General features: G+C 38.2%; 1 protein-coding gene and 1 long non-coding RNA gene across 2 annotated transcripts in view; one reads left to right on the forward strand and one right to left on the reverse strand.

Moving 5' to 3' along the window:
* CD2AP (CD2 associated protein) overlaps positions 1-19,088 on the forward strand; it is an 89,950-nt gene that overhangs the window by 36,059 nt on the left and 34,803 nt on the right. Inside the window, exons 4-6 of the mRNA XM_084753313.1 lie at positions 3,741-3,841; positions 10,084-10,204; positions 14,920-15,107. Coding sequence (XP_084609439.1) covers positions 3,741-3,841; positions 10,084-10,204; positions 14,920-15,107 — 410 coding nt within the window. The remainder of the gene's footprint in view (positions 1-3,740; positions 3,842-10,083; positions 10,205-14,919; positions 15,108-19,088) is intronic.
* Positions 148-19,088, reverse strand: part of LOC311581228 — a 1,115,569-nt gene continuing 1,096,628 nt past the window's right edge. The window contains exon 2 of the long non-coding RNA XR_014773703.1: positions 148-567. This is a non-coding gene — a long non-coding RNA (uncharacterized lncRNA). The remainder of the gene's footprint in view (positions 568-19,088) is intronic.

The raw sequence follows: 19,088 nt of genomic DNA on the forward strand, positions 1-19,088 counted from the left end.
CCTTGCACTCTACTCTGCAGTATAGCTTTATTGGTGGATTGTATCAGGGTCTTTCTACTAGGTCAAGTTTGACTCCCTGAAACGTAGCTGTCCAGATTCAGACTACCATCTGTTCTCAAGAAGCTTCCTACTGACAGCTGTTGGCTCAGTTTATTAACAATTAAACTTTATTATACAACCCAACTAGCATATACAAGAAGGAAAAAAAGGTTAAAGGGACAGAAGATTAAAACCTCCTGGAATCCGTTCGGCAGGACGGGTCCTTAGGTGTCTCAGTCCCACGAGCTGGTCCGGTCCTTTCCTCTCTCTCCGCGCCTTCTTCTTCTCTCCTTTTACCTCTTGATTTTCTCTCCCCCACCTTTCCAGTCATATGCAAAGGGCGGTCCCTTCTCCCTTCGAGGGTCAATTAGGAAAACAATAGCCACGGTGGGGTTTCTAGGTAGGCTTCCTGAATTTCAAGCCCAGGAAGGCTCCAAACAGTCTCTCACAAGGTATTCATGGTGTGCCCCAAGGGTAAAGCCCGCCAAGACTGCTTCCACCTGCGACAAAGCTTAATCTTTCCCACACCTCACCCTTCTCTCTAAAAAATTAAGAACTATATACACACACACACATATATATATATACATATATACATACTATCAGGAATCAAGAACATAACAAAGTCCTTTTATACTTGTTAACCTAAGGGAAAGTATACCACTATCCTACCAAAGAGAGTCCTTTTCTTTTATGAGAAATTGTAATTATTAATCTACTAAAGCTTCTAGTAACACTGTGGCTATCTAGTCTTCAATCCCATCAGAGACCCAAGAAGGAAAATCTATCTAATAAAGGAAGTGCTGGCAGGCAACTTCCAAGTTGTAGGGTACAGAGAGAGCAGACTGTCTGGATAGTCACCGAATTCTCTCCTTCATTGGGGCAATCAGTCTTCAGCCTTTCGGCCCAAAACATCCAACGAACTGCTTTTTGAAGCAGGAAATCCGACGGTCTGGTCCATCTATTCTCTTTAAAGCTGGACAGTCATCTTTCCAGCATCATTGTTGATCGTTGCAGACAGTCAGCCTGTCATCAGCCGTAGAGATAAGAGCAGTAGCAGAGCAGTTTTTTCGTTTAGTGACCATTTTGTCACCAGCATCTTTTGAAGCCCCCATCTTCAATGATGTAAATGGAGAGGCGGCCAGGAGCGGATGTCTCTTTTTGTCAGGAAAGCCCTCATCATTAAATGCCATATTCTGTGGATCTCTGAAGAGTTTGAAGAGCAAATCTATCTATTCTTACAGTTATCAATCTATTCCTTTGAAAACATAGACAAGCTATTAAACAAACCTGTTCTATAACAAAGTGAGTATCTAAGAGGATTTCTACGTAACTAAATACCAACTTTTATCCCCGATGATTCCAAACAGTTTTTTATAAGACATTAGTGGTACAAATAATACATCAAATAAACATTGAACAAAAAGAATGTAAATTTCTAACATACAATATACAATATTTTGTCAACATATAACATACAATACATAAGGCAAAAATGAATGGAATATACAATTTAAGTTCATATCAATGTGAAGCAAAAGTTGAAGTCTTAAATTTCCGTCAATCAAAAGTCTTAAATTTCCATCAATCTACAATACCAATGTAGAATTTTTTGTTAGTGGATTTAATAATCTACCTTTTATTCTACAATCCTGTATCCTCCCTTCCTTCCCCCCTTTTTCTTAATATTAAAAGGGATAGAAAGTAAGAGAGAAAGAAAGATAGAAGAAAGAAATCCCCAAATGAACTTTTATTAATTGTAAATAACCCCGTTAGGCAAAGATGAGCATTGGTAACCCACCAAAAACACACATCCCACCTACTGGGAATGGGGGCGTCGTGTTCTCAAAATTACTTGATGTTGTTTAAGAGAAAAATATTTTTTGGGTACCCAAGAAAAATAATATATTGGCCAAGCGCTGGAAAAGCTAGCTGTTTTTTGTCCAGTCCTTTTGGGATCGATCCTTTCGGCTAGCCGATTTATTGTGAATATGTATGCAATTTCTGAAAGAAGCAGTAGTGCCAGAGGCAGAAGCTCGATCTTCATAATTGTCCTGTTTTTTGTTCTGAAAGTAAGCAGACTTTAGAAATCATTAGTACAGGTATGTTAGTACATATATAATTTTTCAAGGGAACATCATTTGAGGCATCTTGTTCGAGGTGCCAGAGGCATGTTTTTGGGGTTAAATCACCCATGCTGCCTGCTGTCTTCAGCATTGTCTTGCTTTTTGTAAATACAGGGCTCTACCTGCATATACACCAATAGGACAGAAGAGGGCATTAGTTCTCCAAGCTGTAAGGAACAATGTCAAGCTGTTAAGAACCAGGTAGCTCTTAAGATTCACTTGTTATATGGTCAGATCTAATCTTTATAAGTTTAGTTGGTAGCCATATATTTTTACTCCCTGTGGAAACATACGCATACCCACGACCCCATCTCAAAACTACTGCAGGTTTTCATTTCATATTTTCCAAGTCCTTGAAGAATATTGGTTGCCCCAATTCTTCAGTTTTTTCTATTATCCAATGTCTCTCCGCAGCTGACGTCCCTTCATCATTCACATTAAGAAAATTTAGAGTCAACAAAGCATTATTTAATCGATCCCTGGGTGTCTTTACCCTTCTCTTTTGTTTAATAAGCATTTCTTTTAAGGTACGATTAGCTCTTTCCACAACTGCTTGTCCTGTGGGATTGTGAGGTATACCAGTAACATGTTTTATATTATAATACATAAAGAAGTTTTTCATCTTAAGGGACACATATGCAGGAGCATTGTCAGTCTTAATTTGTGCAGGTATTCCCATAAATGCCATTATTTCTAGTAAATGAGTAATCACACAGTCAGTCCTTTTAGAACTTAAGGCAGTTGTCCATTGAAAACCTGAATAGGTATCAGACAGCATCCTGGGGAGCTGCTGGGAGATGAAATCCTTTGTCTAAAGCCAGAGTGGGTAGCGTTCAGATTCTCCTGAGATGTAAGATTACAGGGTTGTGAGGCTTCCAAGTAGGGAGGAGTGCCGGTGTCTGTGCTGATAGTTTTTGATTTATTCTCTTTCACCTTTATCCCAGCAGAGGGGGAAGGGTACCAAGCTGTAGAGCTAGGGATCGAGTGTTGGTATGTTTTTCTCTCTTGTTATGCAGGTGTAGACTTCACAAGGTTTTTGTTTTTCTGTGGTTGAATGTATATCTGTTACCTGTTGCCCACCTGTTTCCTCTTCCCTTCCTCTTCTCCCATGATCCTCCTCCCTCCACCCTCTTTTTTGTGTGGAGGAAACAAGTGAGTGCGGGGTGATTCTCTTCAGCCATCTTGCCTTTCCTTCAACAGTTGGCTTAAAACACATGCATTATTCCTAGGTTTTGATCAAGAAGTAATCTGAAAATTGCCCTGGGAGGGGCTTGCCTGCACTAGTTTTATTATCACAGAATGTCTTGTTTGTGGATTCTTTGCTTTTGTGTACTGGAGGGATCATGTGTGCCCATGTTCTGTGTTACCTTATACTTTATCTGGGGGTGAATATTATGTAGTGAGAGAAGTGTTTTAAAATAACCCAGTGCTGCTGCTTGTGATTAGCTGTTTAAATACTTACATATTTGCTTTTCTTCCTCTTATATTTCCTATAATGTAATTATGGTATGTGACTAAAGGTGCTACTTTAAAAACAATGTTTTCTTGACATATTTTTAAAATGATTTCTTCTAGAGACAAAAAAGCGTCAATGTAAAGTCCTTTATGAGTACCTTCCACAAAATGAGGACGAACTGGCATTGGCAGTGGGGGACGTCATCGATATCAATGAAGAGGTAAAGACCGTGTACATTTGAGGAGCGCACAGCTCGATATTGTAGCTGCTAAAAGAAGGCTTTGTCAGAATATAAAAATTTGTGAAAATTTATGCCAGTTTTCAGTCAGACATAGAGACAGTCTTTTTATTTGTCTTTGCTATATATTATTTGTGTGTTTGTCTTAAAGAATAAAAAGAAACATTTTTTTAAAAAGCTAAAAGCCATCAGGTATGATGGTGCATACCTTTAATCCCAGCACTCAGGAGACAGAGGTAGGCGGATCACTGTGAGTTCGAGGCCAGCCTGGTCTACAAAGTGAGTCTAGGACAGCCAGGACTACATAGAGAAACCCTGTCATGAAAATAACAAACAAACAAACAAACAAACAACCCCCCCCCCAAAAAAAAGGTAAAAGCTACTGTAACTTTCTGCTGGCAAGATAGATCACCCAAACTTGACTACCTCTTCATTCTTGGAACCCATATGAAGGTGGAAAGAGAAAACTGACTCTACAAGGTGTCCCCTGACCTCTACGTGCACATTGCATGTACACCTGTACTCTCATTATGTACACACACTATTATGATAATGCTTAAAAAGATAAATGTTATTTAAATAGCACCAAACACCAGAGAGCCTTATCGTTTTGATTTCAGATTTGCTACTGGCACAAAACTGTAACTAACAAAAAAATTTCCTTTTGAATGATACAAGTGCAATGCAGAAATTGCTTTAGATTCGGTCTTGTTTGAATTGTTGCATTTAAATGCTAGCCAGGTATGCTTTTTTTCAGTTTAGATTTTAGAATGAGATAGGGAAATATTTTTAATTTCTTACTTCTGCTTTTCTCATTGAAGGAATATTAAAAGTTTTTCTGGGTATTTGAAGATGTTATTTTCCAAGACCGTGCTTTGATAAAATATATTGTAGCAGGAACTGATTTTGTGTCATTATTTCTAATTTACCCCTAATATCTCTTAACTTATAGGATATCTATACAGAAGGCAGTTCTGATCTTCTCTTATCTGTTGACAATACCAGTTAACATCTATTGAGCCTATGTTGGAATAAGTATTTCACATTTATTTCCTTTAAACTTTAAACAGTCTAACAGAAGGAAATATTTACTTCCATTTCTCAGAGGTAGAGATTGAATTACAGAGAATCACATTGCTATTGTTTTGTTTTGTTTTTTGATACACCTGAGGCCACCCCAAACTTAGCGGCAAAACTACTGTTAATTGTGCTTGTGGCTTGTTGGCTCAATTATGCAGATAGGCAAAGGAGGGCTAGCTTGCTTGTGTTCTGTGATGTTTGGGGCCTCAGCTGGAAGGGGCTAGCTTCTCTAAACAGTGTCATTAATGTCAAGAGGAGGGCCATTTAATTAAATTGTTCCAGAAATATTTCTAAAAATCATACAGAGTAGCCCTACAATTTTCTACTTGTCTTTGAAAAATAAATTGTTTTAAACATAGCAGCAGTTTCATAGAAAACAGTGGCTCCTAGTTTGTTGCTTTAATTATCTTATCTCCGGGTTTCTGAAGAGGAAAAGTTTTATACAAAAGAATGTGTCAGCATTCTGGTTACTTTAGACAGCCCAGGACAGATGAACTGTATAGATTGGTTATATTATCACCCTTTTGTGTTGCAAGAAATTTCTTGGTAATGAATCATTTTGGTGTATACAATAGGAAGCATCCAAGTTGGTTGTCTGAAATGGCTGTCTACATTTTGTTAACAAATGAAAAAATAGAACTCAGTAATCCATTTGTTAATAGTTTAGGTTACAGTTCATTGGTTTTGCTTGGGGATAAATCATTTTTCCTAACTCAGAATTTAAGTACAAGTTCTGTGGTATGTTCTTGAATTTTATCACCATTGAGCATACATTATAAATCTATACTAGTTCATTCTAAGAACTTTAAAATTCATTAATTATATTTGATGTATGTCAGGTCACTCAGGAAGTTAAATATCTACATATACATTTTTATCTAAAATGACAGTGTTAATGAAAATTCTTTTTAGAGAAACAGTGATGTTAATACATAGAGAAAATGGCAAAGTTTTTGTTTTGTTTTGTTTTTTGTTTTTCAAGACAGGGTTTCTCTGTGTTAACCGTGGCTGTCCTGGACTTATTTGTAGACCAAACTGGCCTCAAACTCACAGCAATATGCCTGCCTCTGCCTCCTGAGTGCTGAGATTAAAGGCGTGTGCCACCATGCCCAGTGGACAAAATGTTTCATTGCAAGGGTTATAATGTTGACATTCTGTTTAACAAAACTTCCATGTTTCAAGATCCTGATGGTCTTTCAGTGCAAAATCATTATTAAGAGTTCATTTTGTGAAATATGTAGATCCTTTTTATACCACAACATTTATACTATGTTAACATATTTTAATATATTAAATACATAAAATGAAAAAAAAAGAGAAAGCCTCTATTTACACCTAATGCTGACTGCCAATTGGACAGCTAGTTAATGTTCTTCCAGTTTGGCTTGGGTTTGTTAGAGAACGGGAGCGTCTGGGTATTTGATTTTACAGTCTGAGCATACCAGATCTCATATCTGAAATGGACCAGATTCTGAAACATCTTGATGCAATAATCAAAAAGCTTCAGATTTTCAGTAAAGTTAATGTAAATATTCAGTCTGAAACACGAAATACATTTGAGCAGAAGGTGTTTACTTTGGTTTGCATGGCAGTTTGTCAACTCTTCAATGCAACCATATCTGTAAGCATGATGAAGTGCCTTTTACAGTGTAGCCTTGGAAATGATAGCTACTAACAAACCACTTAGAAGCTGTCAGGAGTGTAGGGGTAGAGCACAGACATTATCAGTTCTTGATGGGAATGGTGTCAAGACGATATTGTGGTGTGTGGTACCTTGTTGAAAACAACTTCACTTCATACTGACGTGCAGTGGCCTGGATGAATGTGTAAAGCTTGCTGTGACCATCATGAAAGCCCCTCCTTCTATGGAGGAGTTGAACCCAGGGCTTTGCATAGTGGGCCCATGCTTTTTTAAAGCCAGAATCTGACCATGTAGTTCAGGCTGGCCTCAAGCTCATAATCTTCCCTTTTCATCTCCTGAGCACTGCGATTATAAGCATGTGCCAATAGGCTAGACTGTACAGTCCTGTTTTCATATGAATTGTTTTTATTTTCGTTTTTTTTTTCCTTAGAGACAGGGTCTCACAGTCCAGGCTGGCCTTAAACTGGTGGTCCTCCTGCCTCAGCCTCCTAAGTGCTGGAATTGCAGGCATGGTCACCATGCCCAATTCATTATTCCTATGTGTGAATGACTTCTTTAGCACTCTTCTTCCTAAGAATGCCCTAATTAAATAACTCTTAACTAGTTGCTGATATTTGAAGTTTAAATAGTAAACTGATGTTCTTTCTTTGTGTCTCTTACATTTTGTCATACTTAATCCCAAAGGACACGTGGCTCCTAACATTTTCAAACCTTTATCTTAGTTTTTTATTTATTCCTTTCTTCTTTGAGGCAGGGCCTCACTCTGTAGCCCACTTCCTGGGACTCAGAATTTAGCTTGGTCTGGCCTCACACTCAAAGCAACTCTTCTGTCCTAGTATCCTGAGTGCTATGGCCAGACACGTCGTCATGCACAGGTTCACATTATCTTACGAGTGGGAGCCTCTGAGCTCTTCATGCTTGCTGCTTTACTTTACATCCCAAATATATGAAATTCTATCTATTTGTATTTTAGCTATATTGTCTGTAACCATTTATTTTGATGTGATGTTTTTCACATGCTTTTTATCTAGAAGATTCCTTTTTTTAAAAAATTTATTTAAAATGTATACAGTATTCAGTGTTCTGCCTGCATGTGTGCCTGCATGCCAGAAGAGGGCAGCAGATCTCACTCATTATAGGTGGTTGTGAGCCACCATGTGGTTGCTGGGAATTGAACTGAGGACCTCCAGAAGAACAGTCAGTTCTCTTAACCTCTGAGCCATCTCTCCAGCACCCAGAAGATTGTTATTTAGGCTTAACATTGAGCTTTTTGGTCATTTGCTTTTAGGGAAGAAGGTTCTGATACTTTCAAGTTTGTGTGCCTATTGGACTTAATTCCCACTTTGATTATAGCACTTATTTTTACATTATTAGTTTATTTTAAAAATATATAGTATTTGTTGTTGTTCATTTTGTTTTTCATGACAGAGTTTCTTTGTATCGCTTTGACTGTCCTAGACTTGCTTTGTAGACCAAGCTAGCCTCGAACTCAAAGAGATCTGCCTGTCTCTGCCTTCCTAGTGCTGGGATTACAGGTGTGCACCACCCCCGCTACTTTATTTTTCTGAGACAGCTACTCACACAATGTTGTCTGGCTTGGAACTCACAAAGATTGGCCTGCTTCTTTCTCCTCAGTGCTGAGATTAAGGGTGTGCCTCTATACCTAACAGTTATGTTGCATTTTAAGTATGTGTTTACTGCTTTTTTATTGTTTTTGTTTGTTTGTTTGTTTGTTTTTGTTTTTTGAAACAGGGTTTCTCTATGTTATCTTGGCTGTCTTGGACTCAGTTTGTAGACCAGGCTGGCCTCGAACTCAACAGTGATCTGCCTGCCTCTGCCTCCCAAGTGCTGGGATTAAAGGTGTGCGCCACCATACCCGACTGCTTACTGCCTTTTTAGTTTGATTGTTTTAATAAAGAGCTGGGATTGCTCCAGCCTTAACAGTCTCCTATCTCAGCTGTTTCAGCAAAGGCAAGGAAGGAGTTTCTCATGCAAGATTTGAATCTTTTACTAGCAGTAACATCATGGCTGTACATTATGACTGCCTATTGCATGAATTATTTATCAAAAATTGCTCTTCAGGCTGGGCATGGTGGCACATGGCTTTAGTCTGGAGGCTGAGACAAGTGGATCTCTGTGACTTGAGACCATCCTCATCTACTTAGTGAGTTACAGGACAGACAGAAAAGCTTATATAGAGAAAAGTTTGTTTTCAGTTATAACGTAGATAACATTGAAAATTATTTATGTACTGTAAATGAAATATTTCTAGCTGTAATGTCGCATGTAATGCTGATAGGTAAATGGTGGCATCCAGCAGTGTACTCTACACAATTTACTGTTACTAGTAACCCCTTAGCATCTAGCAGAAACTGTATATCTGAAAGCAGTTACTGAATGTTTTTTAATTTATGGAAATTGAGCAATCTCATTATTAGTGTGTATAAATGATTTGATAAAGAATTTGACTCATGAGAATATTTCTGCTTGGAGGGAGGTGCTTATTAGATGACTTTTGAAAGTGATGTTTTTCAGGGTTGGACACATGGCTGAGCAGTTTAGAACACTGCCTGCTCTCCTCGAGGACCCCAGTTCAGTTCTCAGCATTCACATGGCAACTCAAATGATAACTCCAGTTCCAGGTTATACCACACCCTCTTATGGCATCAGGGGCCATTAAATGCATGTGGTGCATACATTTCAGGCAGATATACATTTAGGCAAATGCCTACACACATAAAATTAACACAATAGTAAAATAAACAAAACCAAAATAATTTTTTTCATACTTTGGTTAAGAGTCACTGTTTAACTAAAAGGGGGAAATACAATTTTATATCACTTAGGAAAGTGTATCCTCATAAATGCTTTTACATTTATTACTTTATGCTGGGCTCGGTGGCACATGCCTTTAATCCCAGCACTCGGGAGGCAGATGCAGGCGGATCGCTGTGAGTTCGAGGCCAGCCTGGTCTACAAAGCGAGTCCAGGACAGCCAAGGCTACACAGAGAAACCCTGTCTCAAAAAGCAAAAACAAAAAACAAAAAAAAATTTTTTTTACTTAAAAATTTTTTAAATTATGTATATATTGTGGGTATGTGCATGCTTATGTAGTTGTCTGAGGTGGCTAGACGTTTCTGTCTGACCCCCAAGAGCTGGGATGGTTCTGGGAACCGAACTCTGAGTCTCTGCATTTTTAACCCCTGTGTGTGTGCGGATGCATTACTAAACTTTGTCCAAACAAAAGTAAATAATGTTATATTTATAAAGCAAGGCTCCGTAGTGTGTGAGTGCTATTCCAGTCAGAAGTATTAGTTAGACTTTTAATTAACTAGACTTTTGTCCACTTGAAATATATCCCCATTGTGTTTTCTTTCTTTTAAAGTGCTTGTTTGCACCATTAACTGCTCTTTTTTTTTTTTTTAACAGCTCAGTTTTTCCATAGAGTCTTGAAGGTTTTCACTTATGGCTTTGGTTACTCTTGGCTGTGAACTTTTTCAGGTAGAAGAAGGCTGGTGGAGTGGAACCCTCAACAATAAATCGGGACTGTTTCCCTCAAACTTTGTGAAAGAGTTAGAGCTCACAGATGATGGTGACGCTCATGACGGCCAGGATGACTCAGGTCGGTGAAAACACTTTGAAAGGATTTGATTGACTTCATCTTTTGGAATGGGTGTTTGGTCAGTTTCAGCTAACATAGTTTTAAAAAACAAAAGTATAATGGGGGTACAAAGGAAGAAAATGCCTGGTCAAGTAGTTTATTATTTTTCTTTTCTTGATTTCTGTTTTACCGTTTTGCTTATCTGTACTCTTGGAACTGCTGAGTTTGCAAATGGCCTAGCTTAATAGTTGAGAAAAATTAAGAGTAGCACTCTTACCTTTATTTTCAGTACTCATTCCATATTCTGTTCTCCCTGTAGCCAAATACATCTTTTTTGTTTTGTTTTGTTTTGTTTTGTTTTTCAAGACAGGGGTTCTCTGTGTAGCATTGACTGTCCTGGACTTGCTTTGTAGACCAGGCTGGCCTTGAACTCACAGTGATCCACCTGCCTCTGCCCGCCCCAAGTGCTGGGACTAAAGGTGTGCGCCACCATGCCCGGCTCAGATGCATCTTTTGAAGCATATTTTGTTTGTTTACATGTTTCATTCTGAAACAAGGTCTTTCTGTAGTCTAGGTTGGCCTCCAATTCATGGTTTTCCTCCTGCTTCAGCCTCCCAGGTGCTGAGTTTACAGGCATGTACTAGAAAAGTTTCTTTTTAACTTCAGGAAACACAAAAAGGAAAGACTTCTCATTTATCCTTTGCCCAGATCTAGCCATTGTAATTAGTTGTCACCATGTGCTAATGTTGTTCATGATTTCTCTTTATCTGTGCTTTAAAAATCCTCTATGTTTTTTGAGAACAAGGATAGTTTCATAGTCACATTATTATCACCATCAAATCAGGACAGTTTATATTAATATTATTTCACACATAATTCATCTACAGACTTCTTTAATTGTTCTATTTTGTTTTATAATGATTGCTTTTTTTTCTTCTGGTCTTAGGGTTACACATACTATTTCTTGTCTTTAGACCAGTTTCTTTATCTTCTGTCTTTTTCTGGGCACTGAGACTTTTGGAGAGTGTAGATCAGTTCTTTGATTTTTTTTTTTTCTCCTTGAGTGGATTACTGCATTGTTGTTCACTTAGTATCTAGGGGCCTTATAGATATGAATATTAGAGGATACTGCAGTTTCAATGACATAGAATTTGCATATAATTTAGACACCCCTGATTGTGAATGTTAATTTCCAGTTTTACTTCTTTCTTTTTTTGGGGGGGGGGGTTATTCTTTTTTTCAAGGCAGAGTCTCTCTGGGTAGCCTTGACTATCCTGGACTCCCTTTGTAGACCAGGCTGGCTTCGAATTCACATCCATCTGCCTGCCTCTGCGTCCCAAGTGCTGGGATTAAAGGTGTGCGCCACAACCGCCCAGCTGCCTTAGAGTTTCTGTTGCTAAGAAGAGACAATATGTTCACAGCAACTTCTTAGAAAAGAAAACATCTAACTGTGGCTGGCTTACAGTTTCAGAGGTTTAGTTCATTATCATCATGTTGGGGAGCATGTGGCATGCAGGAAGACGTGGTGCTAGAAGAGTTGTGAAACTCTTGCTCCAACAAAGCCATGCCTCCTCGTAGAGCCGCTCCTTAGAGCTTCACATTCAAACACATGAGTCTTGAGAGCCATTCCTATTCAAACCACCATGATACCCAAAACAATGTAAATAGTTGTTTCCTTAGGTGAATGCCTGTAACTCCAGCACTTGGGAGGCAGAGGCAGAGGATCTCTGTGTTCAAAGCCCCTTGTTCCAGGGCAGCCAAGGCTACACAGAGAAACCCTATCTCCAAAACCACCACCACCACCACCACCACCACCACCACCAACAACAACAACAAAGATGCAGCCAGCATAACTAACCATATTTCAACTTGGTTTAATATGGATGCAGAGCACTTGGTATGGAACTTTCATGGATAGTGTGACTTCACTGTGTGTTCTTGGAAGGCTTTTTGAAGTATTTTGATGGCTTCTTGTCTGATTTAGGAATCTCTTATTAATCACTTCATTTTTAATGACTTTTCCTTATTTATATACATGTTTGTAGACTGCATATTGGAGTATATAAATTTTTATTCACTGCCAAAGTACCTATTTTGTGGAATAGCCTAATGAATGAAAAAAAAGTACTTCTTGATATATAGAGAACTTTTCAAGCAGTTTAGAAAGTGAAATTTACTTTTGAGGGTGTTTGTATCACTCTTACTTTAAGGTTAATGAAATTGGACTGATTATCCACTGTAGTAAAATTACAGTTGGGTTTCTGTTGATTTCTTTCATACTACTTCCTGTGTGGAGGCCATAGATAGGAGTTAGGTACTAGACATTTCTTAGTATTGCAGCCCTGTTTGCCTGTTGGGTTCTACTTTTCCTCAGTCTTGACTGAGATTTCAGAGCAGTGATATGAGAGTCCATTTACATTTCAATGAAGGCATGTTAAAGCTGAAATAGTTAAAAGACAGAAAGGAAATCCTACATATAAATACTGCTTTTCACTTAATTTAACATCCATAGTTTGTTTTCTTTTAGTATATTGAGCACTTGTACAATGTACTGTGTCAGATTCTGGGAATGCAGTGATTAATAGCAAAGCACCCCTTCCAACACTTAAGCTTTTGTGGCATTCAGAATAAAGGGCTGTTTATTAAATAAGTCAAAAGTCAAAGTAATTTGACATGAAAAATAATTGTAACAAGAAGCTTGAGAGTACTGTAGATGTATGTAAGAAGGGCAAAACCTTTTTCAGAGGTCAGATATTAAGATATCAATCCATAGGCTTGAAGTAGACTGAAAAATAACCATGAGTTTTTCAAGATCTTGAAATAATTCAGTTCAGAGTGATTTTTGGATTAAGTAGTTGAAGGTTAAGAATGGAGAAACTTGGGCTTTAGGCTTTAAATACACTGCATCACAGAGAAGGCTTGAGAAGATCAAAAAAAAATTTTTTTAGCATTGTTTGGGTTGTAGTATGTGGAGAGTACACTGAAGAAGAGTGGGTGGCAGGACCAAGTGAGAGTACATGCGGCAGAGAGTTTGTCTAACTAGAAGAATGCTGGGATAGAGAGACGTGGGTAGAGTGGGAGAGCTACATAGATGCTATATGAAGTAGAGCCTAGTGATGATGGGATATGGAGGGCGACTGATGAGGAGGGGTCAGAGAGTACCAGGTAGTCCTTGGGGTGATGCAGATACTGTTGCTGGAGGTAGGGTTAAGTTGGGAGAGATGGTGAATTTACATTGGAGATGTTGAGTTAGAGTCCTGCTAGGGAATATGAGACTATGCAGATAAAGACAATCAAGGTAATCTCTCTTTCTCTTTTTCTCCTTCCTTCCCTTCATTCCTTCCCATGTGTATACATAAATACAAGGAAATGTGGGGCCATCTTTAAAAGTTTCTAGACTCTTGTAAGGTTAATAGTAACTGGATTGGTTTTAATTGTGTTTTCATCATGTGCCCCTGTTCTATTACTTTTCCTTAACACCCAGTATAATTTATGATTTTCTTATTAAAGTTTCAGCAAAGGATCACATTGGGGATTTTAAAAAATTGTTTTATGTTATTACATGAACGTACAAGATAACGAAGTAGCATTTGTTCCACACATTTGATGAAAGAAAATGGGACAAATTTTTGTGTAAATAGTGAGATATATATGTTCAATGATTGTCAGTATACATTTGAGCTATAGCAGAGGTGTATTTAATAAGCTATTAAAACAAAATGCTAATAAATAGTGGGATAAACCAAGATGAGAAAGGGAGAAAAGGAATAAAAATAAAAGAGTAAATAAAAGACAAGAAGCAGTTAATGAATTTAAACATTACTAATTATATTAAATATAAATGGTATGAAAGTTAAAAGACCATGATTGCCAAACTGGTAAGTACACTGTCAGAGCCTCAAAACAGTTTACAAGAAAGATAGAACCTGATATTCTGTGTAAGAAATAATAAATCTAAGATGGTTATATTAATATCAAAGGGTCCTTCAGGAAAAGAAATGCTTTTGTGAAGCTTTTTTTCTTCTTTCTTTTTTTAAACAGCAAATGCTCATTGATAACTAATCCACTCCTGCAGATCATGACACCAGTGCTAACCCTTCCCCACATGGCCATCGACCAGTCATCTCTTAGTGGGTGCTACCTAATAAATGTTCTGTCACCTTTCTGTTCTAACGTCACACACACGAACCTTTTGGAGAGAAACCACATCTAAGCTGTAGCATCTTGCTAAGAGTATCTTGTATTGAGCTGGGTGTGGTGGCACACGCCTGTAATTGCAGCACCCCAGCACTCTGGTGGCAGAGGCAGATAGATCACTGAGTTCGAGGCCAGCCTGGTCTACAAAGCGAGTCCAGGACAGCCAGGGCTACACAGAGAAACTCTCTCTTGAAACCTCCCCCCTCCTCCCAAAAATAAATATCTTGTGTTAGTTGCTTGAATTTCTTAGTCGTACAGATTAAATATACCTAGAATAGTTACAGTTTTATTCAACACATCCACAAAAACCAATGGAGAGTACATCCTGCTCTAGGATGTTTGAGCACCTTGTCATTTATCTATTGACCTCTTCCTCCTTCTGCTGTGCCTCTTCTTCTTGTTCTTGTTTTTGTTTTTTCTTCCTCCTCTTCCTCTTCTTTATACTTCCTTAGAAAGTATAAGGTATAGATATTGTAGAAAGTGATGTAAAGATTTTTGTAATTCTGGTGTCATTCTTCAAAAATAAATTTTTCTTTTAGAAATAGCTTTGACTGGCCCTACCTCACCTTTACCGTCTCCGGGGAATGGGAGTGAAACTGCTCCTGGATCAGTTACACAGCCAAAGAAAATCCGAGGAATTGGATTTGGAGATATTTTTAAAGAAGGCTCTGTAAAACTTAGGACAAGAACATCCAGTAGTGAAGCCGAAGAGAAAAAACCAGAAAAGGTAGTGTGCCAGTGTGGCTCTCTGACCAAAACAAACTGGGAGCGAGGAAAGAGATTGTTTGACTCACATGTCCCAGTCTGAGTCCATCACTGATAGAAGTCAGGGCAGGACTTAAGCAAGAGTGCAGGCAGGACCCATGGAATAAAGCTGTGTACTGCCGTGCTCAGCTGGGCTTGTCCCTCCCACAGGAGTCAGCATCAGAAAATGATTCACAGACACGACCTACAGGCCAATCTGATGTAGGTAATTGCTCAGTTGACCTTCGTAGGTGATTCTGGGTTGTGTCAAGTTGATAAAAACTATCACTGGTAGGTATAGTGAACTTAACTTAGATTAATTTTAGTCCTGCTTAATTTAGCAGTTTTGGGGTGAGAATGTTGGCCTTTTTTTGGTTTGTTTGTTTGTATGCCCCCCCCCCTCTTTTTTTCTTTTTAGGTAAGGATTCCCTCTGTAGCCCAGATTAGCTTGGTCCTCAAGATCTTCTGGTATCTCTCCCCTCATCACTCAGCATTACATCTTTGAAGATGTAAATGTTTGAAAGTCGTTCCCCACCCCCTTCCCCCATCCCCCTTTTGGGGGTCATGGAAACCTAAGAATGAGACACTTATGGGAAACTTCTCTTGAAATTTGTAATGGTTAATAGTTGTGTTTCAGTATTATAAAATTAGGATGCTTATTAATTAGAAAATCCAAGATAGACTTTTCTTAGTGGCAGCCTTAGGGTCTTTTAGTTATAAAAGTGTAAATGTAAAGGAAACTTTTATTTTTGTCTTTCAAATCTAAAGATTTGTTGCTTTTCTTTTTAATGTAATAGATATCTAAAACTGAGCTATTTTAAAGTGAATGTGAAATTAAATACTAAGTTACCTAAAACTTTTCTCTGGATTCTTTTTGGTTTTTTGAGGCTGTCCTAGAACTCACTCTGTAGGCCAGGATGGCCTCAAACTCACAGAGATTCTCGTGCCTCCACCTTCTGAGTGCTGAAGGCGTGCTCCATCACTGCTTATTTCTCTGGATTCTCAGAAGTGGCTACATTTACTAACTGCTCTTCTGAATGTTTGGATAATTTTATTAGCATTGTTAAATGGAGTCAGGTGAACTATCCATAGTTTATAAGTTCTAAAAAAAAGCCTAAAGTAAGCCTTTACGTTTTTTTGTTTTCGGGGGAAATAATAGGCTTGAACACTTTATGTCTGTGTGTGTGCCTGTGTGTATTTATGTGTAATATGTGCACACACGAGTTCAAGGATATCAGAAGAGGGAGCTGGATCCTCTGAAACTGAAGTTATATGTACTGGTGCTTCAGTGTGTATGCTGGGAATGAAACCAAGGTCTTCTTTAAGAGCAGTAAGTGCTCTTACCTACTGTGCTATCTCCTATAATTCTCATTTGTATTTCCCTATTTTTTAAAAAAATTATTATATATATATGAGTATACTGTCTTCATGTACACCAGAAGAGGGCGTTGGATCCTATTACAGATGGTTGTGAGTCACCGTGTGATTGCTGGGAATTGAACTTAGGACCTCTGGATGAGCAGCCAGTGCTCTTAACCACTAAGTCATCTCTCCAGCCCTTTCCCTATTTCTTAAAAGATTAAAACTTTTTTTTTTTAAAGATTTATTATTATGTATACAGTGCTCTGCGCTCTGCCTGCAGGCCAGAAGAGGGCACCAAGTCACATTATAGATGGTTATGAGCCACCATGTGGTTGCTGGGAATTGAACTCAGGACCTCTGGAAGAGCAGTCAGTACCCTTAATCTCTGAGCCATCTTTCCGGCCCCGATTAAAACATTTTATTGTTTACTCAATTCAGCTACATTTCATTTGTTTGGTGAAATACCTTGTTATTTCTTCCAATATGGTGGTTTTCAATATTCTTCTCTGCCAGTGTGCTACAAGTTTCATATTTAATTGTGACTTGGATTCAGGAAAGACCACATCTTCTCTGCTTTTTGCCCTGCCCTTTTCTACCTCTAAGATTCTGTGGTATTGATTTCAGGGCAAATATGTATGATTGCACTCATCTTTAAATCGAAGAACTCTGGAGGCAGAGGCAGATAAATCTTAGTTTGAGGCCTGCCTGGTCTCTATTGAAATTTCTAGGCCAATTAGGACTGCATAGTGAATTGCTTTCTGAAATAAAGAAGAGGAAAGATTATAGGGTATAATGGATTGGATTTTCAGTTTTGTGAAATGGTGTTCTGTAGCGTCTTACTCTATGAGGGATGTTGGCCTAAATGACCATGGGTCACTTTGAACTCTAAAAGTGTATGATTGTATTAAATAGCTTCATTTGATTAGTGGCATTGCATTAGTATCTCACTACTTGGTTATTAGTGAGTGTACTTTTAGAGTTACCTTATTTAGTAAAGGTAGGGAGCACATGCTATGTTTTAGGTGGTACCATATTAAAAGATATGGTTAGGTCTGGGAGAAAGTAAAGTATTTTGGAAGACACAAACATACAATGGTAGGTTAGTTATTGTATTAATATTCTTTTTGGTTTTTGTTTGTTTTTTATCTTTTCAAGACAGGGTTTCTTTTATAGTCCTGGCTGTCCTTGCCTTTGTAGACCAGGTTAGCCTTGTTGGCTTTGAACTCAGAGATCTGCCTTCCTCTGCTTCCCAGTGCTGGGGTTAAAGGCGTGCGCCACCACCATTGTGTTTATATTCTTAACTATTGAAGTCTAATGTCATGTCACCTGTTCTATTGGAGTAGATAATTCAAGGAAGTACTTGATGAAGGTGGTGCAAATGTTTAACTATGTAAGAGTTGTAATAGTGCCTATATATTTTCATTTAGATAGTAACGAAGTACCGTATTTTAAATCCCTCTATTTCAGGAATGTATGTGGGTGAGAGTGATGTAGATGCAATATGAAGCTCTCAAAAAATACATTGTATACATGTAAGAAATTCTCAAATAGTAGATAAGTAAAATGAATTTTTTAAAATGCCCTCTATTTTAAGGTTTAGTGTCATTAAGAATCCATTTTTGTAGGTTCAGACCTAGGCTCTAGGACTAAAATTACTGCTTTGTTGGGTTAGCTGCTTTCCAGTGTAAAAAGGAAGAATGATAATCTCTACTTGGTAGGTACAGAAGGGTCTAAAGACTAAGTGTAAATGTGTGTGTGTGTCTGCATGTGTTTGTGTGTGTGTATTGGTTATTTTATTTATCTTAGGTTTTTAAAAATTAAATCATAATGTGAATATCAGAGTATATTTGTTATTTTTACATCTTTTAAAAAATTAATGGCTGTTGGGACTGGAGAGATGGCTGAGTGGTTAAGAGCACTGGCTGCTCTCCAAAGGGCCTGGGTTAGATTCCTAGCATTTACATGGTGACTCACAACCCCTCTAATAACCCCACTCCTGGGGGATGCACTGCCCTCTTCTGGTGTCCATGGGTACTGCATACACTTGGTACACAGGTATACATGCAGGTAAAACGTCCATGCATGTAAGAAAAAAAAATTTAGTAGCTGTTATTTGAGGAACTTTTGAGATTATTACTTTTTTAATTATTGAGCTTTAAGTTAGATTACAAGCCTGACTAGAAGGACCATTAGGGAGGGCTAGATATGTATAAAGGAAAACTTGGTATTATTATTCTTGGACTGGAGACAGATGAGCAGTTAAGAATACGTATTGTTCCTTCCCCCCTTCCCCCCCTTTTTAAAATAGTTTTTGAGACAGGGTTTCTCTGTGTTCTGGACTCACTTTGTAGTCCAGGCTGGCCTCAAACTCAAGTGATCCGCCTGCCTCTGCCTCCTGAGTGCTGGGATTAAAGACATATTATTCTTATAGAGGACTAGAGTCTTTTTCCAAATATCAATGTCAGGTGACTTACAGCCACCTGTACCTTCAGATCCTGGCATCAACACCATCTTTTGGCCTTTATGGGCATCTGAATCCAGGTGCACATTTCCACACGCAGACATATATAAATACATTTAAAATTAAAGTAAAATCTTTTTA

The sequence above is a fragment of the Acomys minous genome (genome assembly GCF_964271855.1).
Source record: "Acomys minous genome assembly, chromosome: 13".
NCBI classification, from domain to species: domain Eukaryota; kingdom Metazoa; phylum Chordata; class Mammalia; order Rodentia; family Muridae; genus Acomys; species Acomys minous.